The 23,260-nt window shown below is 47.0% G+C and overlaps 1 protein-coding gene across 3 annotated transcripts in view; it reads left to right on the plus strand.

Moving 5' to 3' along the window:
- Positions 1 to 8,072, plus strand: part of CADM1 (cell adhesion molecule 1) — a 338,763-nt gene extending 330,691 nt beyond the window's left edge. For 2 of the 3 annotated variants that reach the window (XM_010371712.2, XM_030917956.1), the window contains one exon: positions 397 to 3,366. In XM_010371712.2, the coding sequence (XP_010370014.2) occupies positions 397 to 515 (119 nt within the window). In that variant the 3' untranslated portion in view covers positions 516 to 3,366. Of the gene's footprint in view, positions 1 to 396; positions 3,367 to 7,658 lie in introns of those variants that run through there. The other variant, XM_010371713.2, reaches the window with a different exon arrangement.
- The last annotated feature ends 15,188 nt before the right edge of the window (positions 8,073 to 23,260 follow it).

A 23,260-nucleotide genomic window follows, 5' to 3' on the forward strand; every position in this document is an offset into this window, starting at 1 on the left:
GCTCTTCCTTGCTTTGGTCTTTAACCATGTATGTGCACATATCTGGTCATTGGTCATTGGTGTTTACTGTTTATACATTAGTCAGCAGCTCTCCATCTTTCTGCATTTTTAGCTCCCACTCACGTCTTCTTCTGCTGACATCCTCTGGTCATAATCACTGCTCTAATGTCTCATTTGCTGAATTATATCGCAGCGGTTCAGTTGGAGTGGTGCCTTTGGAACCCCCGGATCCCCATTTGTCTCACCCGCCCCGCTCTCTTCTTCCAATTGTTTTTTCCCCTCTGCTGCCTGCACACCACTTCGGCTGATGATGGCCATAAAGCAAGTTGCCATCTCTGTACCACTTTACACAGAGGCCATCAGACAGTCACGGTGCTTTACCCCTTCATCTTTCAGGTACATACTTCACTCATGAAGCCAAAGGAGCCGATGACGCAGCAGACGCAGACACAGCTATAATCAATGCAGAAGGAGGACAGAACAACTCCGAAGAAAAGAAAGAGTACTTCATCTAGATCAGCCTTTTTGTTTCAATGAGGTGTCCAACTGGCCCTATTTAGATGATAAAGAGACAGTGATACTGGAACTTGCGAGAAATTCGTGTGTTTTTTCATGAATGGGTGGAAAGGTGTGAGACTGGGAAGGCTTGGGATTTGCTGTGTAAAAAAAAAAAAAAAATGTTCTTTGGAAAGTACATTCTGCTGTTTGACACCTCTTTTTTTGTTCGTTTGTTTGTTTGTTTAGTTTTTATTTCTTCCTACCAAGTCAAACTTGGATACTTGGATTTAGTTTCAGTAGATTGCAGAAAATTCTGTGCCTTGTTTTTTGTTTGTTTGTTGCGTTCCTTCCTTCTTTCCCCCTTTGTGCACATTTATTTCCTTCCCTCTCCCCCCCAATTTTGGATTTTTTCCAAAATCTCCCATTTTGGAATTTGCCTGCTGGGATTCCTTAGACTCTTTTCCTTCCCTTTTCTGTTCTTGTTTTTACTTTCTTTTGTTTATTTTTGTGGTAACTGCTTTCTGTTCCAAATTCAGTTTCATAAAAGGAGAACCAGCACAGCTTAGATTTCATAGTTCAGAATTTAGTGTATCCATAATGCATTCTTCTCTGTTGTCGTAAAGATTTGGGTGAACAAACAATGAAAACTCTTTGCTGCTGCCCATGTTTCACATACTTAGAGCAGTGAAGACTAGAAAATTAGACTGTGATTCAGAAAATGTTCTGTTTGCTGTGGAACTACATTACTGTACAGGGTTATCTGCAAGTGAGGTGTGTCACAATGAGATTGAATTTCACTGTCTTTAATTCTGTATGTGTAGACGGCTCAGTATAGATACCCCACGCTGTCCAGAAAGGTTTGGGGCGGAAAGAATTCCTCCTTTTTCCATGCCCTAAACAGACCTGACAGGTGAGGTCTGTTCCTTTTATATAAGTGGACAAATTTGAGTTGCCACAGGAGGGGAAGTAGGGAGGGGGGAAATATAGTTCTGCTCTGGTTGTTTCTGTTCCAAATGATTCCATCCACCTTTCCCAATCGGCCTTACTTCTCACTAATTTGTAGGAAAAAGCAAGTCCGTGTGTTGTGCGAATGACTGAATGGGACAGGGTTGATTTTTTTTTTTTTTTTCCTTTGTGCTTAGTTAGGAAGGCAGTAGGATGTGGCCTGCATGTACTGTATATTACAGATATTTGTCATGCTGGGATTTCCAACTCGAATCTGTGTGAAACTTTCATTCCTTCAGATTTGGCTTGACAAAGGCAGGGGGTACAAAAGAAGGGCCGGTATTGTTCTCACACTGGTCTGCTGTCGCTCTCAGTTCTCGATAGGTCAGAGCAGAGGTGGAAAAACAGCATGTACGGATTTTCAGTTACTTAATCAAAACTCAAATGTGAGTGTTTTTATCTTTTTACCTTTCATACACTAGCCTTGGCCTCTTTCCTCAGCCTTAAGAACCATCTGCCAAAAATTACTGATCCTCGCATGATGGCAGCCATAGTGCATAGCTACTAAAATCAGTGACCTTGAACATATCTTAGATGGGGAGCCTCGGGAAAAGGTAGAGGAGTCATGTTACCATTTACATGTTTTAAAGAAAGAAGTATGGGGATTTTCACTGAAACGTCTAGGAAATCTAGAAGTAGTCCTGAAGGACAGAAACTAAACTCTTACCATATGTTTGGTAAGGCTCCAGACTCCAGATAACAGTCCCTATGGAAAGATGGCATCAAAACAGATAGATCTATATATATATATAAATATATATTCTATTACATTTTCAGTGAGTAATTTTGGATTTTGCAAGGTGCATTTTTACTATTGTTACATTATGTGGAAAACTTATGCTGATTTATTTAAGGGGGAAAAAGTGTCAACTCTTTGTTATTTGAAAACATGTTTATTTTTCTTGTCTTTATTTTAACCTTTGATAGAATCATTGCAATATGGGGGCCTTTTGGGAACGGACTGGTATGTAAAAGAAAATCCATTATCGAGCAGCATTTTATTTATCCCTCTCCTATCCCCAGGTACTTAACCAAGACAAAAAGCCACAATGAACATCCCTTTTTCAATGAATTTTATCATCTGCAGCTCTATTCCGAGCCCTTAGCACCCATTCTGACCATAGTATAATCATATCAAAGGGTGAGAATCATTTAGCATGTTGTTGAAAGGCTTTTTTCAGTTCTTTTTAGAAAAAAGAAAAAGAAAAAAAAAAAAAAACAAAAATCACACCATTGCTCACAGAATTGGCATCTCATCTTTGGGACCTCCCATCTTTCTGTTTTGAAAAGTGTACAGTAGTGCAGTGTTCCTGATGTAACTTTATGGCTTACAATGTTGACATGTCTCAGGTTCCTGTGTTTCGATTGGTGTTTTCCGTCTCAGGTAGATTGCAAAGTGTAGGCCCCACACATTGGAAAAAAATAATAATAAAACAAAGCAAAAACAGGAAATTATGGATTTTAGTTGTATATTGGTTTATGTATTTTTTTCTTAAGTATACAGTGCACTGTTTGAAATGTATTGTTGAGTATTACTTTGTACAGGTTGATCACTTTTTTTAGAGTGAAGAAAGAACAAACTTGTTTTTTGTGTTTTTTAAAGGAATATAAAATAATGAAGGATGTATAATTGATGCCAAATAAGCTTGTTCTTTAGTCACACCGACGTCTTATTTTTCCCTTTAGGCCAGTTCTGTTTTTAAGGTGTACATGGACAATGTTACAGTGTAAGAAACTCCATATCCATATGTTCCCATTCGCATTTTGTATTGGTTCATGTATACCATTTTTACAAAAAGAAAAAGAAAAAAAAGAAGTACTATAAAATATCTGTCTTCTTAATAAAAAAATTAATGTTACAAAGTGATCCTTTAATCTCTTTATGGACTTCTTATGGACGCCGAGTGAGAGAAGAGATGGGCCTCTGGTCCCAGCTTCCTCCTTAGGACCGTGTGCGGGGCCGGGAACGCTGGCAGTAGATGCTAGGACATGCTGCCAGCTGGGTTGCTGGGGGCCGCACTCTCTCTCCTTCTCCGCTCATCCTTCCTGTCCTTGTTCTCTTCCCCACTCTCAGTGGACAGGTGAGCCGGGTGCCGTGTCGTGGCTGAGTCTGGGCTCCCACGTGAACTCAGCGATTTGTGCAGGTGTGCGAGCTGTCGTGGCGGGCCTGCCGGAACAGGCCGCTCCCGTGGATGTGTCTCCCGCACTCATCCCCTCTCTCACCGCCCCCCACCCTCACCAACTTCCCTGTGTTGGCTGCTCCACCTGTCTCTTACTTTGGGAGTTTGTGTCTTAACAATTCATTCTGCCTTCTTCATTTAAAGTTCTCTCTCCTTTCATAAAAAGAAGACGTGAGCTGTGGCGGACTGGCTTGGCTGCCTGCAGAAGATTGTTCTCACTTGCTGTTTAGGTTGCTGAGACTTCCAGGCCTGGGTAGACAGTAGGATTTGCTCTGTTGTCATCGTCCTTGCCTTGCAGGCTGAAGTGAGCAATGACTTACACTTCATGGTGGCTGATCTTATAAATGCGCAGATAATGTCTGGCCAGGCCCAAAGTGTCCTTTTCCCATCACCCTCCAGCTATGGTTGAGTTCCCCTTTTCTCCCTTGGCCATGTCATGGGGAAAGTTCCATAGGAAAAGCAAAGGTAAGCTCCAGAAAGGCTGAAGGCTGTGCATCTCCCCTTGGGCCACTTCCATCCTGGCCTGGTCTCTGTAAAAAAAAAAAAAAAAAAAAATCAGTTAATCAGATATGCAGTTATTGAGCACCTGCTGTATGTCCAGCATGGTGAGGGATGCAGAGAAATATAAGGCGGTCTCTGGAGGCCAAAGCGGAGCATCAGCTACACCACCTGAAAACATGAAGTGCCCCTGAGCCATGGGTGCCGCACCGAACACAGAGAAGCCCAGAGAGTGCTATGGGAATTTTCTGGAGAAGGGAAATCAGTGAAGGCTGGTGAGTCCCCAGACAGGTTCACGCAGGAGCTGGGACCCCAGCTGGATCTTAAAGGATGGTTTCGTGGAGAAGGAATGTGAGTCAAAAGTACAGAGGGCAACAAGCCCAGCCAGCCTGCTGATTTGTATGAGGAGAAGAAAGAAAGCAGTTCTGTGTGCGGGGTGGGATGGCTCTTGTGGCTGCACTAAAAAGTCCAGGCAGAGGAGTCGAGACTTCAGTGACCTCTCCCAGCCTCTGCTGGAAGGCAGGGAGCAGTGGGTGTACTCATTCATTGCATCTCTATAAAAAGACCCAGAGAGATAGAATAAGGATCAAAAGTGCACACTAGAGTGAGGCTGCCTGCATTCAGATCCCTGTCCCACCATGTAGCAGTGAAACCTCCAGTGAGTAGCCCAGCCTACCTGGCTTCGGTCTCCTGCTCTGCAAGGTGGACATCACCATAGCCTCGAAGGTTGTTGGGAGAGATCAGTGAGATACGCAGTCAGCGCTCAGCCAAAAAGGTGCAGGCACACGCTACGCGTTCATTACATGTCAGTCACAGGATAGAGGCAAATGGTGACTAAAAAGGTAGAAGGTTACCCAGGACTATGAAGAAGTGGTCACTACTCAGAGGGAGCTCTGTGGGCTCCTGTGCATATAGACACATCGTGCCCTTGCGAACCACGACTTAGAAGGTTTAATGAGGCCGGGCGCAGTGGCTCAAGCCTGTAATCCCAGCACTTTGGGAGGCCGAGACAGGTGGATCACGAGGTCAGGAGATTGAGACCATCCTGGCTAACACCGTGAAACCCTGTCTCTACTAAAAAATACAAAAAACTAGCCGGGTGAGGTGGCGGGCGCCTGTAGTCCCAGCTACTTGGGAGGCTGAGGCAGGAGAATGGCGTAAACCCGGGAGGCAGAGCTTGCAGTGAGCTGAGATCCGGCCACTGCACTCCAGCCTGGGCGATAGAGCGAGACTCCATCTCAAAAAAAAAAAAAAAGAAGGTTTAATGACCCTTTTCTCTTCACCATTCATTAGCAGACTTATTCCAAGCCACGTGGCATGCAGTATGTGTAGTCTCCCCACCCCTCTCCCTCTTGTCTGCAGCATGAGGCTCCAGGTTTAGCTGCACCCTACAGAAAAGGGTCCCAGAAGTTCCTTGAGCTGAGGCAAACAGGAGGTGGTGACTGCTGCACATTTACCTTTCGAGCTCCACAGGGTATGCAAATGAAAAGGTGCTAGAAGCAGTCCCCGCTCAAAGGATCTTGATAAGCTGCCGGCTCCTTCATTTGAGAAGACTGTGTAGGAGAGTGAAAATGGCCCTCGTTTCCTCCAGAGAGTCTTCACAAATGTTTTGGCCTGGCATTCTCCAAATACATCAACTGGAACCCTGAGGTGATATGCGGGTGTTAATTGGTGCAATCTTTCACTGTCCTCTGTCTACTTGAAATGTAATTCTTGTACCGCTGTGGACTTACTCCGTGGAGAAATGCTCCTTTGATTCTGTCAACCAGAGCCTCAAAGAAACCATGCAGCCACCGTGCTACAAGTAGAAAGACCCTGCTTAAGTGAGGGTATCTTTGTTTTATTATAAAATCATGCCCAAGATTAACACGCCATTTTGCCAGGATCCCAAATACCCAGCCCTTTGTCATGAAGAACTGGCAGCCAAATTCCTTCAGGGTGAAATCTGTATTCACAGTCATACATGTATAGTTTTTGAACCACTTGGATGTCCTGGCCCCCTGTACAGGAGAAGAAAGAAGGGACTCTTGGCCATCATCCATGACCTTGTGGGTCAATACCATATTAAAGTCCCTGGCAGGCATGCAGTAGTCACCCAGCAAGTATCAGATGATTAAAGGGAGAATAGTCCAGCACCTGGCTGCGTGAGACTTACGTTACACTTAATCTGAATGGGCCACTGATGCTGTATTTCAAACCTTGATGTTTGCATGTTCATCCTTATTACAGGTAGCTTTCAGGTTGGCCTTGAAGAGACAAGCCAGCCAGTCCTGAGTTTAGACCTATTGGCCCCATCACTCTCAAGGACCCACTGGAACAGTATCAGGGAATATCATTTTGGGTAATGGCCAAGCAAAGCCTTAGTATTGCTATAATATATTGTGAGAAGCCTTCAGAATGCAATATGGCATATTTTTAAAATGCAGACCATAGTCCTTGCCTTATTTGTGCTTATCTCAAAATGTTGAAATGTGCCTCTAACAGGAACTGCAGGATTCAGTGTCCCCCCAGCACTCTCACATCATTACACGTGAGCATCCCTGAACTGAGACCTGAAAGCAAGAATCTTCTTTGTTTTCAAGTCTTCCAATCCTCAGCTTCCAGGCTCTTCGGTATACAGGAAACTTTGTTTTGTTTTTTATGTTTTTTTATTTTTTCATTACCAAATAAACATAAAATGTCTACTGCCCCTGGTGGTCAGTGCTGGGAAATACAACTCGAGCCTTGCCTATTGAAATGCAGAATTAATTCCAACAAGGAACCTCACATTGTCTACTGCCTTTTCTCTCTCATGCACGCACACCTACCTGCGCCTCCCATTTTACTCCCTCCTAATCCTTCAAAGTGTTGATCTGGGGAAAGTGAGAACCACTACGGAGGGGCAAATCAACCGGTTCTCTGGGCCCGGGACTTCAGCTGCCCTCCAGACATGCACAGGTTCACAGTCATATTTCAGACGTGACCGCCTCAAATCTTTCTTAAGTGCTATCTTCTCAGGTTAATTAATCACCAGGCTTAAACTTGCTGTTACCAGCAGGAAGTCCATCCTGAAGTCAGCAATGTTACGATTGCATCTTCTAATACTGTTTATCCTGCATTAGTGTTTACTTAGGGGGAAAATTGATCCGTAATTGATATTTCAGTCTTCCAGAGCTGGTGTTGGAAAAGCCTAATGCAGGCCTTTAATAGCAAGCAAATATTTAAATCCCTTAATGGTTGCTGAATATTGAAATGTGTGACTTTATTACTCTTTTTGGTTTGTTTTCTCTGTAGTTGTGTATTTCATCATTTAAACTTGCAATGGATGCTGGCAAGCTCAAGTCTAGCTAATCCACAAAAGCTGTTTGCCCAGACACAGCAGACCTGATTAAAAAGTATTGCTATGGAAGGGAATCTTCTGCGCTAATCAGTCTCTGTTAGCTAGTGATGAAATTACTATCCATCTCTCTCTCTTTCTCTTTCTCTCCCTCTCTCTAGGCCTGTTTTCTCTAACCTCCTCTCCCAGAATAAAGTGATGAGGGCAGCTATAGTGTTGCAATTAGGAACATGAATCTTTTATCGTTTGGACGAGGAAGGGAAAATGCCATTACTGACAACTGAAATGTCCTACTTGGGTTTTTTGCTCCTACTTCCCTGCCAAAGCCCATTGCTGCTGCTGAAAGTTATAACATTCACAGCTGTTCTTGATGACTTGATTCTTAACACAGCCAGAAATGTAGCCCGGGAGATGCTTAAGACAGTTTATGGAAAATAATAGATTTCCTTGCAGAGACACCAATGCATCGAGCAGGGCCTTGAATCACGTTAGCCCCAGCCAAGATCACCAATGTTCTCTCTATCTGGCTTCAGTTACAAAGGCTATTGCTTAAAAAAAAAAAAAAAAAAAAAAAATGCAGGCCCTTTTGAATTCTCTGTGTTTTCCTGGTTGGTTTCCATCAGCACCCACAAGTCTCTGGCTATGGCGCCCTTTGTCTCACCACCCACCTGCAGCAGCCGTAAGACCTGAAAAGAAGCCATGCCTACAGAAGTGGAAATAAAAGGATGCTACTGAGGGGAGAAGAAGAGCTCCCAGGAAAGCCCCCCGATGAGAGCTGAGACTAGGTCTACCATCAGCTGGGTGCTCCAGAGACAGACGGCTATGTTGAAGGCCACCTCTACAGTGGTGGCAGGGTCCTTCCCTCCCTGTGTGGCATCCCCGCGTGGCCATGAGGAATGTCAAGAAGTGGTGTAGTTAGTTCCTCTAGCCTCATCACTGTGCCCTGATCCCTCTCAGACCCAACCCTTAGTTAGGAACCTCTGGGATTGGCACTCCCTTTGGCAGGTAAAAGGGAGCGGCTTCCCAGTCACAAATATTGGGAAGGATGCAAGAATGAAACGGCAAACAGTGCCTCACAAGGTTGCAGCTTTCAGACTGTTTCTGCAAAAGCATGTCAAAAGCCATATATCTCTGCCCCACCGTGTCTCCCCAGTCGTGCCTGGAAGTAAAGGTTGGAAGATACGGGCTGGCAGGCAACGGCCAGTTCTCTCTCCCTTTCACTCTAGTATCAGTCGCAGACACCCCCAGCGAGTGCCACCACTCCCCCACTGTTTTCATTCTTAGCTTCTCCTAAATGGAAACCATTAATCATACTAAATTGTGCAATGATTCTGCGATAGGGAGAATGCTGATGGCAAAAATCATTCTCCTTTGTTGTGCCAGGCAGGCAAAAGGGAGAAGTATTAGCTCGTTGCCCTGCCTGGCTCCTTGCAAATGCTGACCATGTGTTTGCCTACGCAGCTGCCTCTATGCACACAGCTTATTTTAGCACTGGTCTAAGGCATTCCAACTGTTGACAGAAAACAAGGCCACCTCTTCCTAAGTCCCAGGACTGCCAGGAAGACTGTAACTGCTGGTGCTCCCTCAAGTTTCTCCCATCTCAAGGTCCCCATATCGGAGGTAGGGGTGATACAGGACTCATGGGGAAAACCCAAGGTGGTCTCAGATGGGGTTAGCTGGTGGGGTAAGCCGTACCCCCCATGCAGTTCTGCCAGCTGGATTGCAGAAGAAGCCAGGTGTGGGTACCAAGGAGGTTTTTTGCCTTTCAGAATTTGATGTCTGCTTCGCTTTCGACAAGCCTCTTTGTAAGCCACCCCTTCTGAATTAGAATCATTTTCCAAAAGCTCTTAAGCTATGATTAATGCCAGGGCTGTTTTTAACAATCATCCTGCCAGTCTTAAGCTGTAGTCATTTTCAATAATTTGGAGTGCTCAAAGGCAAGCCACGAGTTTGTTGACAACAAAACCCGTAAGAGCACAGCCAGGCAGCCACAAAAGATGGAAAAGCAAAGGGACCATTTGGGCTTAGCTGGCTTTCTGCTCCCAGAGTTTCGCCACTAAAAGTTTGATTGAACACTCACAATGCATTAAGGATCCAACTGTGAACATGGCTCGGCAAGAGGGCTGCCAGGCTGGCTTTTGTGTGAACAAACAAGCAGCGTGTTTGGAGGGCTCTGGGTTTATTTATGGACATGTGTGGTTCATTCATGCCATCCCCAAACCAGAGTGTCCTCGTTTGTCTTCTCTCTGCCAACATGGAAGACCAAGAAAGAAATGCAGTTGCTTTTCTTTGGGGCTGTTTACCTCCCATGAATGCCGAGCAAGTCTCTGGCCACGATGCGGGAATCCTGCTCTGTAGATGGGCCCGGCCATTTCCCCAGCCATGTGTGTTAAACTAGCGTTCTCTTTTTAATCTTGGCAATTTCATGGTAGAGTATCCATCTGTTTGAAAAGCCCAAACCGAAGGAAGCTACCGTTTGAAATGTCCGTGATTGCAGATTTACTTAGACTCAGCTTCCGATAGCACTTATTTCTAGCTCATTACTTCCTCCAGAAGGAAAGGTCAGCTCTGGGTGATGGGAGTTTAACCCAATGAATTTGGTGTGATGGATAGATATTTGTGTCTCCATTCGACTCTGCCATCACACCAACTATTATGTAGGGTGTGTTGCCAGCCAGGGAGAACACAGATGCTTGAGTATAGCTGGGAGCTTTTATTAGCTAACTTTCAATAAACTCCCTTCAACCATGAATCACAGCAGAGCCTCCACCCTGCGCTCCATGTGGCCTTAGCGGTATCTATCCCGTCCCCTCTCTGTCTCTATTCACTTCAAGTCCCTTTCTTCTGAGGCAGAATGAACAGATTTCCAGTGTTGGGCCTCTAGAGCTGTGTTTCTGTCTTGGCTAGAGGGACCTGAAGGGAAAATTGTAACCTATCTGGACTCTGTGTCCCTACACCCCTTAAATGTTTGCTGGGTTTCCCCAGCAACTTTTCAAGGGAATCTTTGGGACATCACCCACCCCCCCCCAGCATGGCACCCACTTTAGGATCCTGGGGCTTGGGGAAATGAAAAACTTCCTCCAAACCTACTTCTTCCTTTATATTCCATCTCAGTTAATAGCATGATCAGTCTCCCAAACTGGAAACCTGGGTTGTTTGCCTCCAGTGGTTACCAATTCCTGCCCATTGCCCTCTAAATGCTTCTCAAACTTGACCCGAATGCATCATTTCCATATCACTTACCTGGTCCAGGCCCTTTACCTTCAAACAAAGGAATGTGGCAGCCTCTGGACTGGCTTCCCCTCCTCCTCCCCCAGCCCCATCACCAGTCCCTCCCTGGCCAGGAAACCACTCTTGGTTAACCTTTGACTGCAGACTAAATCCAAATCCTCACAATCTGCCATCAACTCAGTTTGGCCTTTCAGCGTCACCCTGCGATCCCCTGCTGCCATGGCCCCTGGTCCCTGACCCCTACCCTATCCCACCTCTGTGCCTTTGAATATTCAGGGGATGTCCTCCTTTTAAGAATGTCTCTGCATCCTTCGGGTTGCTTTTCTGTGCTTTTTCAATTCCTCATGCTTACCTCAATGTGTGTCCTTATCACATATCTGAACTGTTTGTTTACCTTTCTGTCTCCCTCAATAAAAACAGTAAATTTCTTGAGAGTAGAGACTGTATCTGATCCAGCTGTGTATCTCCGAAGCCAAGTGCAGTATCTGGCCCTGTGCTCAATAAATTATTGAATAATAAGAGAGAGATTTTTTCATCCGTGGTTGGATGGGTCTTTCAAGTGTCTGTCTCTTTCCTAGAAATATCTTGGTAAGCCCTGGGTCTCCTTTTTCTTTCTAACCAGCAATTTTAAAGTTTTGAGAACTACCTCTGTATGCTTCATTAAATTTTTGTTTGGGTTTTGGTTTTTAAAATTTTGTTTCTTGCTCTGTCATCGTCAACATCATTTTTTCCCCACGTCTCCTTTCTCCTATCTCTCTAAGCTGTTTTCTCCATTAAGGTCAGAAAGCACAGTGCCTATGCCCTAGAAACATTTCAAGAGCCTGTGAACATATTTCAGAACTGGAAAGAAATATATATATATGAGCTCTAAAATCCATGGAAGGCAAGAAAACTGTGAATGTATTAAATGTTTAATTAAATATCTACAAAACCATAACGTTGTCATGAGCAAACTGCAACCTAACGTAACTGGTAAATAATCAGAAACTGTATTCAAGGTGGGACTGTAATGTATGTGACATAGTGTGGAATGGAGCCTTCATAAAAAGAGGTTCTAGGGCCTGCACGGGTTTCAAAACAGTCTCTCTTCTGTCTTCCTTCTTTTCTTTTCCTCTCTCTCTCTCTCTCTCTGGCTCACTCCCTCTTCTCCGAATCTTGCACTCCAACTCTGAGCACATAGAGCAAGCTCTGGAGGGAGCCACCCCAGAAAAGAACCAGACCTGCCAGGTGGGCAGAGCAAACTGTCGCATGAACCATCAACGCCTCCTGGAAGGCCAGAATCTGACACATACACGTGGGAGTTCAGGATGGAAAGCTGATCTGCCCAAATATGCAGAGTGCACTTTCAGCTTTCATTAGTGACTGATTCTCCTGGGACCAGGAACGGCAACCTGTAGAGATATCTGACCTGCACACCCAGCTTCCAATGTGTACAGCAAATTGTCCGTGTGGACACCCTGGGTTGTGGAGGGCAGGTGACTTATCTTCCCGCCGCTGTTTTCCGGCTTTGCGGTTTTGTCTCGGTGTGTGTGGGAGGTGGCAGGCTGGTGGTGATGAGCTCCGACTCCAGGAGCCATTATTCATGAGTAGTGTTTCCAGCTGTGCCTCTGATTCAGCCGTGACCTTGGGCAAATCGCTTCCTCCCTGGGCCCTGCTCTCCATCTGTAAAGAGCCTCAATCCCAAAGTGTTTCGAGTTATTTGTTTGTAAAGTACTTTGACATCTCAGATCCAAGGCACAGTAAAGAGCAAAAATACTGCTGTTGTTATAGTGCATTTAAAACCCTAAGGAAAATATGGGTTGCCCTCTTTTGAGTTGAAAATTAAAAAGCTGTAATCATTGACCACTAATTCCATTGTTGCTTTATGATGTCCTCACCGTCTTGGGATCATCCAATTTTTGCCCTTTTCTTTTATAAAAAATAAATAAAGGCTCCTTGGTGAAGAATGGCTTTCATTTAGTAAATAATTTTGACTTGTGTAATTACTTCTGTGACTTTTCTTAACAACCTCGCTTCACTTGAAAAAAAAGCCGCACCTGCACCCTTCCCCCACACCGCCGCCCACTGCAGCCTTCCATCCCTGGTGCTTCATCAAGTAATTGTGCAATTAGGAAGAAGTGGCTGGAGCATCGCGTTTCTCTATATTTTAAGTTGGGAGTCTGACTTTGACTCCCTGCTTGCTGGAGTGGGTGAGCCAGCCCGTTATTAAAAAAACAATTATGCTGTTAAAAAATCAGGAGCTTCACAAGTGAAGAGCATCGATTGGCGAGAGCTGGTCAGTTATCACCAGAAGGTCCTGACAACACACTAATAGGTTTTTCTGAAGATCCAATCAAATTTTCTAGGCAGAGGCTTGAGGTGTTCCACATGGGATAATGCTTGTCCTGGGCGGTATTGATTTCAGCGTGTGGCTCCCTCTTCTCTCCCCTCTTACTGGCTCCTACTCTTCCAACTCCTCCTGCTGCTACTTTTTTGGTTTTTTTTTTTTTTTTTTTTTGTAATAAAGACTTGAGCTTTGTATTCCATGTTAACAGTCTGCTGGGGGAGGAGAGAGCCTCCCAAGTCTCCTCTGCCCTTGACTTGGTGCCTCCCTGCACCATCTCCTTTGTTACTGTATCCCGAGAGTCAAATAGATATCGCATCACCTGCTCTGCTTCTCCCTGACCTTGTGGATTTCCTTCCTGTAGCTGCTTCCAGCCCCGCCAGCAAACCCTCTTAGAAGAAATTCTGTTAAAAAGCCTGCTGGGAAGTAGGAAATGAAACGGCTTGAAGTTGTAGAGGTTTCTGGCATCCCCTACCCCACAAGTAAACAATTCCCTGGGGCGAGGAAAGGGTACTGGTTTATGCACACTCGTGTGTGTGTGTGTGGTGTGGACGTGCATGCACACACGGTGGTAGGGACACAAGCCTACAAGATACAGCAGTACAGACTTAGGAAGTGACCAGGCTGTAGGATCAAAGGGGTGCATAGGGATGGATGGGGACAGGGATCCAGCCTACCATCTAGCTAAGCTTTGTGTCCTGACGTGGAGTTGCAACTTCTTGGAGGAAGGGATATCTTTTTTTTTTTTAATTCACACAAAGATGTCTGGACTATCAGTGCCTGGAGAGATGTGGTGGAGACTCAGAGCCTCCAGGATCTGGAGTAACTCTGCTGCTGTGCACTGATGTATCTGAGCCCTAACCACTCCCCACAAACATTCCTGGATGAGACGAAAGTGTTAGCGATGTATTAGATGCAAAAGTAGTTTCGGTTTTTGCCCTTACTTTTTTTAAATGACAAAAACCACAATTACTTTTGAACCAACCTAATAAAACACTCCTTGTACCCATTCCATGATTGTTAGTATTTTCATTGTCCTCAAGGATCCCAGGGCGGCTTTTCAGATCTACCAAGTTGACATTCACTTTGCGCACCCAGCCTCTCTGCCGACTCATCTCATCCAAGGCTCTGCACATGGCCTAGATGGGATGCACCTGGCATGTCTTTGCTTGTCCCTCCCTTCTCCCTTGCTTCACCTCCCACACCTTTTGCAGAGCAAAGGCTCTGTTATCAGCAGGATGGGGTTCAAACCCCAATTTCTTTACTTAACAAAAGTTGACTTTGGGCAAGTGCCTGAGTCTGTTTCTTCCTCTTTGAAATGTCCACCTCATGCCTTGCCGTGGGGCTCACACCAGTTAAAATACTGTGCTGTACACAAATGTTAGTTATAGATTCTCAAACTCTTAGGTTCCAGGAGTCTTACCTTCCCCCTGGGACTCCCTAAACCCCGTAGGTAGTTCCTAACCAGATTCACGCCAATTAGTACTTGGTTATATACTGACGCATTTTTCTCTCATTGTTTCAAGTGTGTGTTTTGTCTCCACAACCAGGCTGTTGGTACCTGGAGTAGCAGGTCCATATCTTACACTTGTCTTGGATTCCCTACAGCCCTCCAATATGCTGAGCACACAGTGGCTACTCGATAACTCCTTGACCTCCCTGGGTATTTATTGTTATACAATTTTTAGTCTGTAGCACTTCCCACCTAAGAAGAGACTTAAATGGAATCTGTAGTTTGGTTTAGCTCATCCAATCACAGAACACAGCCTGTCAGATCTGCAGAGCACCCCAGAGCTCATCCCATCCAACCCCTTCATTTTACAGACTTCGATTGCAGTCAGCCTCACAGAGGAGGACCAAATACCAGCCACCCGAGATGTTATGTTCCTGACCCCCAAGCTCCTCCAGTCACAACACCAGAGCCAAGTTAACAGATGAAACGCTCCTCACCCTCTCCAGGCAGCATGCTGCAGGGAAGCCATTCTCCAAACAGAGGCACTGGACCTGCCGCCTGGTGTCACCTAAGACTGCATTAAAAATGCAGATTCTCAAGCCCCCTCACCCTTTCCCCCACTTCTATTGAATGAAAACTAGGGCGAGGTCCAGCCATCTGCATTTCCTCTGGTTCTCTAGGTGATTCTGATGCCTGCTGTACTGTAAGAGCCACTGACTACTCTGGGGGAAGAGTTCTGGACTTCAGCCAGCAGACCTGCATCTGCGTCCAGGCTTCACTCCCAGTGTCAGTGTCTTCATTTGCAAAGCAGGAAACACAGCACTCACCTCACTGAGCTTTTGTGTGCCTTAGCTGGAATCACACACTTGGCACACAGTAGGCACTTAAGAAATGTTAGCTGCTTTTGAATTGCCACTTGTCTTGGGTGAGTGGATGAATGGCTGATTGCAAGGCTGATTGGAGGACATGCAACTTTCATCACCTTCATCAGGAAAAACAAATCTATTAAGTGGCTAAATGCATGATATTCTGTTCTCTACACGGGGAGAAAAAAAAAGGCAGGTGTGACAAGGTAGAGTGCAAAGGCCAAAGATTTTGCAAATAGGAGGCTCGTGGTCCAAAGCCTACCTCCATCACCATGTGCTGGGTGCATGATCTTGAGAGACTTACACTGGCATGTTCATTCATTCGACTGATATTCTGGGACTCCTACTATGTGCCAAGCAATATGCCAGACATGGAAAACACACAAGGGAACGCGTTGGTTAAAATCCTATGGCAGATCAAAAAATCCACCTGTTCCTCTGTAGGTCTCAGGCCCCTTGCAGTTGGGCAGAGTATGTGCCTCCTTTCTGTGCTGTAGCTGCATTTTACCTATGCATACATGATTCTCCAATGTTTCTCTTGCCTTGCTGCAGCCACCAAAAATGCCAGTGTTCCATATGGTACAGCCACAAGGTGCTGAAGCCTCCCCTGTCCTGGATCTCTGAGTGACAAGGTGGAGCAGAGGCCTTTGCTCAAACCCATGGGACACGTTACTTGGGGGAGAAACATAATATTTGGGATTTATGTTTCCACCACAGAGCCCAGTCTCTCCTGACCAACGCAGACCCTGTCCTGATGGGGCTTGCATTTCTGGTAAAACAAACAACATACACAGTTGAGCATTTCATTACAGTTGTAAGAGGTGCTATGAAAGAGGCATAGGTTACTGTGAAAGCATATATGAGTGAAGCCTTATCTAGGAGGTGGGGATGGGGGTGTTGGAGGTTGGCAGTTCAAGGAAGACTTCTCTGGAGAAGTGTTAAGTTGAGACCTGAGGGATGAATACGAATTGTTCAGGTAAAACGGGAAGAAGTCAGGTTCAAGGAGAAGAAAGAGCCTCTGTGAAGGCCTGGAAGTGGAAGGGTGTAGGATGTGGACGAACAGGCCGATAAGATAGGAGTGCCGAGAGTGAGCAGGGGTGAACAAGAAGTGGGCTAGAATCAGATTATGGAGGATTTTATGGGCCAGGTTAAGGATTTGGGATTTTATCCTAAAACAAATGGCAAACTGGAAATTTCAAACAAGGCAGCAGCAGCAAGTCTGCTTTTCAAAAAAGCTTTGAGCCTTACCTTCCTGATCTGTGCAGCGGGCATAATAATATATACGCTTCAAAAAACTGTGAGAATGGGATAAAATAACCTCTGTTAAACATGGTGCTGAGCACACGGTTAACACTTAAAATGATCCAGCTCTTTCTCTTTGTCTGGTTCCCTCCTGCTTAGAGCTCACATCTAGCACGCGTTCTCTGGCATGCTCTCTTTCGGGGATGCTGCAATCAGCAGGAAGAAAGCCAAGATACCTTTGTAATGAAATAACGACAAACCTTTACTGAGCATTTACAGTATGACAGGTACAGTTGTAAGTATTAACTCACCACAACCCTATTGGATAGATACTATTATTACCCATTTTACAGATGGGAAAACCCAAGCACAAGCTAAGGTATTTGCTCAGGACCACACAACTGGTAAATAGCACGGTGGGGCTCACGCCTGCAATCCCAGCACTTCGGGAGGCCGAGGCAGGTGGATCACGAGGTCAGGAGATTGAGACCATCCTGGCTAATGTGGTGAAACCCCGTCTCTACTAAAAATACAAAAAATTAGCCGGGTATGGTGGCGAGTGCCTGTAGTCCCAGCTACTCAGGAGGCTGAGGCAGGAGAATGGCATGAACCCGGGAGGCAGAGCTTGCAGTGAGCTGAGATCCCGCCACTGCACTCCAGCCTGGGCGACAGAGCAAGACTCCATCTCAAAAAAAAAAAAAAAAAAAATAGCAGGGTGAGACTTAAACCCAGACACTTTGAGTCCAAAGTCCTCGCTGTTAATCACTATCTTTCATTGTCTCTTGGAAAGAAATGAGATTTTAGGGAAACAAAGTGGTCAGAGGGAGCTGCTCTGGTCAGACCCAAGGAGGAGGAGAAAGAGATGGACTCAGCCACTGATGCTGAGCAGAACACCTGTAAGAGGAAGGGCGCACCTGCCTGAGACCGTCTGCCCATGAGAGGCAGAGGCTGGACCTCACAGCCAACCCAGGGAACCGCCCAGTTTCCAGCCACCCTGAGCCAGGGAGTGATGCATGTTCTCTAAGTCATCTCTATTGGCCTCCAAGTCCCTTCTAGAGATGGGCCCTTCAGGGACAGCCCAAGGCACACCTCCCAGGTCACTGCTTGGGAAGACCCTGGGGGCTGCAGCAAGGCCTTAGTAGGGGCAAAGAGGATGCCATCGAGCCTGACGTGTGTCCATGTCATTGAGCCTGAGGCATATGGTGTCAGGAGAGCCCCAGGGGAAGGCCAGCCTCACTGGGCTTTGAGGTAAACACACAGGATGGCCGCCCTGCCCTGTCACTCTCTGCAGTCAACCAGAAAGTCAGAAAACGTGCCCAGCGACCAGTGAAGCAGATGGCTGAGAATATCATGTGTATACAATATTTATGAAATGTGAGCTGAGCAGAGCTGTGGCTGAGACTCCCATCCCAGGCAGAATAATTCAGCCCTGTGTGATGAACAAGATTGTAATTGGGGTAGTTCCAATTTACTAACCATTTGCAAAAGATTACATACCTCTCACATATTATCCTCTCCTAATCTTACTTTAATGAACACTACTCTATCTGGATGTATAATTTCAGGGTGGGGGGAAAAACAATTTCTAGCCTAGAAGGCAAAGCTGCAGCTAATACATTAACATCCAAATTAGAGAGAGGGAACGTAATTGTGAGATCTATAGCTAAAGTAATCTAAAGGCGCCCTCCCCTTCCATGCAAAACAAGACAGATGTACAGTGGAGGCAGTTCTTGTTACTACCAGCGACTTTCCAGTAAGGGGTGAGGACTCTCGCTCCAGGACGGCAGCCTCACCTGGGAACGTTCACTTCACTTCCCGAAGGGACTCCAGATGAGTGTGTTTCTCAGCCGAACTTCACTGGTGGAAATGAGCCATGCTTGCAGTAGGAAGGAAGCGAGTCAGACTAGCAGAAGAACTTCCAGGGAGTAAGCACTAGCAGAAGAACTTCCCCCAGAGCCTAAGGCTAATCTCTGATCTCAGGAATAGCAGGGAAGGGTTATGGCCAGAGCCCTGGGCACCATCTCTTGGGAGCCCTCCCCAAGCATCCCCTTCTTGGCTTCCCTCCCCAGTCCCCCTTCCACTCTCACTTAATTGCCTCTCAGAATTGTTTGCCAGGGTGAGGGAGACTGATTGAATCCAGGAGCTCTGTTCCGATCTTGTCAATCAGAACTGCCCACCTGCCTGTGCACACACAAGCCTGCTCTCTCCCACACTCTGGCCCTTTGCTTGCTCTCTGGCCTCCACACTTTCTCTTAAATAAACACACACAGACACCCGGACAGTAAGGCACAGTCTGTCCAGCTTGCCAGGAAGCCTAGAAAATTCACAACCATTTAAGCCCACATTGGAAGGAACGGGACGCGAGGCTGGAGGCTTGGAGCTGCAGCTACTCTCTACTCTCTGCCACCTCAGGGAGCCAAGGGCATCCAGTTGCTAGTTCCCCAGGGCCAGCCTGAGAGAGTTTGAACTTGGTGAAAATATTCAAAAGCCTTTGTATTAATAAGTGCTACAGACTAAATGTTTGCCGCCCTACCCCAATTCATCATCGAAGTCATAATCCCCAGTGTGATGACATTGGAGATGGAGACTTTGGTGGGTAATTGAACTTGGATGGGGTCATGAGAATAGGGAACCCATGATGAGGTGGTGCCCTTATAAGGGGATAAAGGGAACGGAGCTCATTCTCTCTGTCCTGTGAGGGTACAGCAAGAAAGCAGCAGTCTCTAAACCAGGGCCCTCACCAACAACAAAATCTGCCATTGTCTTGATCTTGGACTTCTCAGCCTCTAGAACTGTCAGAAATAAATGTCTGTTGTTTAAGCCAGCCAGTCCATGGTGTTTGTTAAAGGAGCCCAAACTGACTAAGACAATAAGCCATAGAGCTGGACTGGGCCCCCTTCCAGACATTGGACTCTGCCTGGTAATATGGCAGGCTCCCCAAGCAACCCCATCCCTTAGCAGTGGGCCACGGTTTCTGCTTTTGTAGATGTGTGTGCTGCTGGTCAGCAAATGAAGGGGGAGAGGGGATGAGTAGAACCTAAGCTAAATAAACAAAATAAGAGAAGGAAGGAAGGAGAGAAGGAGGGGAAGACAGAAGGAGGGAGGAAGAGAGGGAGGGAGGGAGTGTGTTCAACCCAGCACAGTGCATACTAAGCAACTGCATAAGTGACTGAATGTGGGGCCTCAGTGCTGTCTTCTCAGAGGTGATGTGGGATGACCAACAATCCCAGTTTGCTAGGGATAAGGAGGCTCCTGGGACCGGAGACTTTCACTGCTAAAACCTGGGCTGGGCCCAGTTGGTGACTATGGAGGGCTCAGTCCCAACTCCCTGCAGCCTGTGCCTTAGAGTAAGGCTGTGTTCTAACAGCCCAGAAGGAGCCCAGGGACAGGATTCTGATAAGAGATTATATTACCAAGAAAAAAAAAGAAGACCTGTTCTTTGTTTCTCCTGCTCCTGTGTTTATACTGCTTCTTCCTTATCTTTGCATAGTGGTAGTCTTAGTAGTGATAGTGGGGTAATAATAACAGTGAACACGATAGAGTGCTTTTTACGTTGCAAGCACAGTTCCAAACACTCTAGAAACCCTGACTCCTTTAACCTTCCTAAATACCTTTGACATAGGTATTGCCATTTACAGATGAGAAAACCGAGGATAAAAAAGGCTCCCTGTGCCCAAGTTGGTGGGTGCTGCTCGCCCTGTGCCTGGTTCTAGTGGCTCCTCTCTCCTTACTTACCTGCAGCCGTGCCTCTAGGCCTTTAGCCTGGGGTTCCCATTTAGCACCCAGGAGCATCTCAGCCTCCTATTCCTATGGGGACAGTGGGTTGGGAAAAGCAGAGGCAGTTGGGCTCCTTTCTCAGAAAGCCACATGACCAGGAGGGCTTCTGTTGTGTCAGGGGCTGAGTGGCCAGGGTGTGGGTCTGGGTCCTTGAAGCCATTGAAGTATTCAAGCTCCCAGGGCTGTGACTGGGGCTCTGAGGCCACCTCCCCTTTGTCCTTTGAGAGGTGGCAGCCCTGCCTCTCAATCCCAGGACTTAACGACCTGTGCCACCATGCTGTCAGGAAGCACGTGGCCTTCTGGCAGTGAATCTCCAAGCCCGAAAAAGGAGCAAAAGGAATATTTGATCACAGGTGGCTGCTGTCAGCACTGCAGTCTCTGAAGTCCTGAGGGCTGGGCGCTTCCTGTCTGCTAAGTGTCCTATGAGGCCCCTCTTCATGTCCATAGCCCCAGCCTGGGGCTCTGCAGCCACCTCTGCAAAGGAAGCACGTGAATCACGCCTCTCGCCTCTTGGGTGTCACCCCTGTGAGGCTGCGTAGAAATGCCCTCAGAGACAACACTCCCTCACCTCCCCTTCTGCCTCTTTCCAAGGAGAGAGGACGTGTTGCTTGCACAGAGTGTGTCTTTTGAAACCAGCCAGGCTCCGGTTTGTTCTCAACGCTCTTGTGCAGCGCCTGGTGACCTTCGTCTGTGCCATCGTTTTCAGGCTACAACACCCACCTGCTAGGTCTGAATCAGGGGTTAAGTGGAACATCATGCCCAGAGCACTGGGACGCGAGCCAGGACCACAGAAGGGACTCCATCAACAGTGGAGAGAATTCAATCAGGTCGGGAAGCTGGGAGCTGGTGGGGTCCATCCACCCTCTGAGGAGGCCCCATGCATAGTCCATCTCGGACTCAGGCATTGCTGTGATTCTTTAAAGTTCTAGAGAAAAAGAGGTTTTGAAACCTCCTGTTGTATCCAATTTCATGTTTTAACAACTCCCCTCTGTGATAATTCCTTTTTTTAGGTCGAATCTGAATCCCTCAAGCTGCAACTGGAGTTAATATTCTTTTGTCTCCTTTTCAGAAGAGATTGAGAATCACCCGGTCCCCTTCTGGTATTTCTTCAGGAGCACGAGGACTTTAACCTTCTCCTCTCCAGGCTGTGGAGCAGAGAGAACGATCGTGCTCACTTGGTCCTGCTTCTGAGGTCCAGACCTTAGAGGTCAGGGGCCCTGTCTGGCCCAGACGCGAGAAAGAGAGTCTGACTCGGGGACAGGGACCAGGACCCAGGTCCTCAGATTGTGTGAATCTGGCTCCCATAATCCTATCTCCTGTACCTAGACATTCTGGGCCACAGCCTTCTCTGAATTCTCCGCATTCTGAAATTCTTTGTTCTTTTTCTTGAATGAAAAGAAGGGTGGGGTTGAAATAAAGAAAAAGAACTTCCAAAGAAGTCTAAACGTGCCTCCCGAACTGGGCCATCTCCCAAGTGTTCAGGGCTGAGGCACCAGAGCAGGGGCTGCAATCCGCGGGACGGAGCGCGGGACTGGGCTGGCCTTGCTTATGCTCCTGCCCAGCGCACGCCCGAGGCCTCCCCGGCTCCTCATCTACAGGCGCCCGCGGCGCTTCCCGGCCATTTGCCATCCCATAATCAGCGCCATTATCTCTGGATAATTTTCCCTCTCCTCCGCAATGCGGCCTGTGAAAGGAACCCGAGGAAGCACCGTGTTTCTGGGACTCCGAGGTGGGGGCTGTGGTCTTGATTGCAAATGAAAAATTAAGCCCGCGTGTCTCGCATTCAAGCCGGCGTGATTGCACGACGGCCGCTGCGCGTCCCCAGCCCGTCCGCCCCGGCTGCCTGAAGGGTAGCAATGATCTGTCTACCTTTTCTTTGGCTTGCCTCTGGTTTAGCAAATCTATAATGCATTTAATCTCCGAAAGCCACCGCGCTTGGCTTTAGCTGCCTAATTTGCTCTCGAGAGCTCCTGCAATTCTCTCCCCGCCAACGACGTTTAACTGGAGGATTTTGTTTGTCCAATCAGCCGGGCTCCCCTTGCGGTGGAGGCGGTGGGAGAAAACAGCCGAAGCGGGCAATCGCCGGCTGAGTCCCCCAGCGCACCCTTCACCCCCAAGCGGGCTGCCTCAGGAGCCCGGGCACCCCCACCGCGCCCCTCCCACCCACCTGGATTCTGTACCCTCTTCGTCCAACCTGAAATCCTGCCTCCGTGTGCCAGGCATTGTGCCCGACCCTGCAAAAATGAGGGGGAACAACTTCCTTCCTTAAGGAGCTGGCAGGCTGCTTGGGGGACAAACCCATACACGAATAATTACCACACAATGAAATAAACGTCTTAATAGAGGTGTGTAGAAAATGCCAGAGAGAACAGAGAAGGAAGTGACTCATCTGCTCTTGGGAAGATGATGAAAGCTTTACAGACAGGGTGCAGTTTCTGCAGCCTTGCAAGGTAAGCAGAAGTTCATTAGGTGGGGTGGTGGAGAAGGCACCCTGGCTGGGAACAGCTTGTGCCAAGAAGGGGACCCTTTGGAAAATGGGGAGGAGCAGGTGTTGAGGAAGCCCAGTCGCTGGGGGAAGAGGGTACTGGACTGGAGTGGCGGGAACTGAGGAGGAAAGTAGGGCCTCAGACGCCAGGCATCACATCCTGTTCTGTGACAATGAAGAAGCACTGGAAGTTTCCAGGCAAGAATATACATGCAAAGATAGAGATAGAGATGGAGATGTAGGAATATAGATGAATCTGATGGGTATAGATCTACACACACATACACACACACACACATATATATATTCACACAAATACATATATGATAGACTGAAAGAGCATGTTTTGCTGGGTTCAGTGGCACATACCTGTAATCCCAGCACTT

The sequence above is a fragment of the Rhinopithecus roxellana genome, chromosome 15, assembly GCF_007565055.1.
Source record: "Rhinopithecus roxellana isolate Shanxi Qingling chromosome 15, ASM756505v1, whole genome shotgun sequence".
Lineage (NCBI taxonomy): Eukaryota > Metazoa > Chordata > Mammalia > Primates > Cercopithecidae > Rhinopithecus > Rhinopithecus roxellana.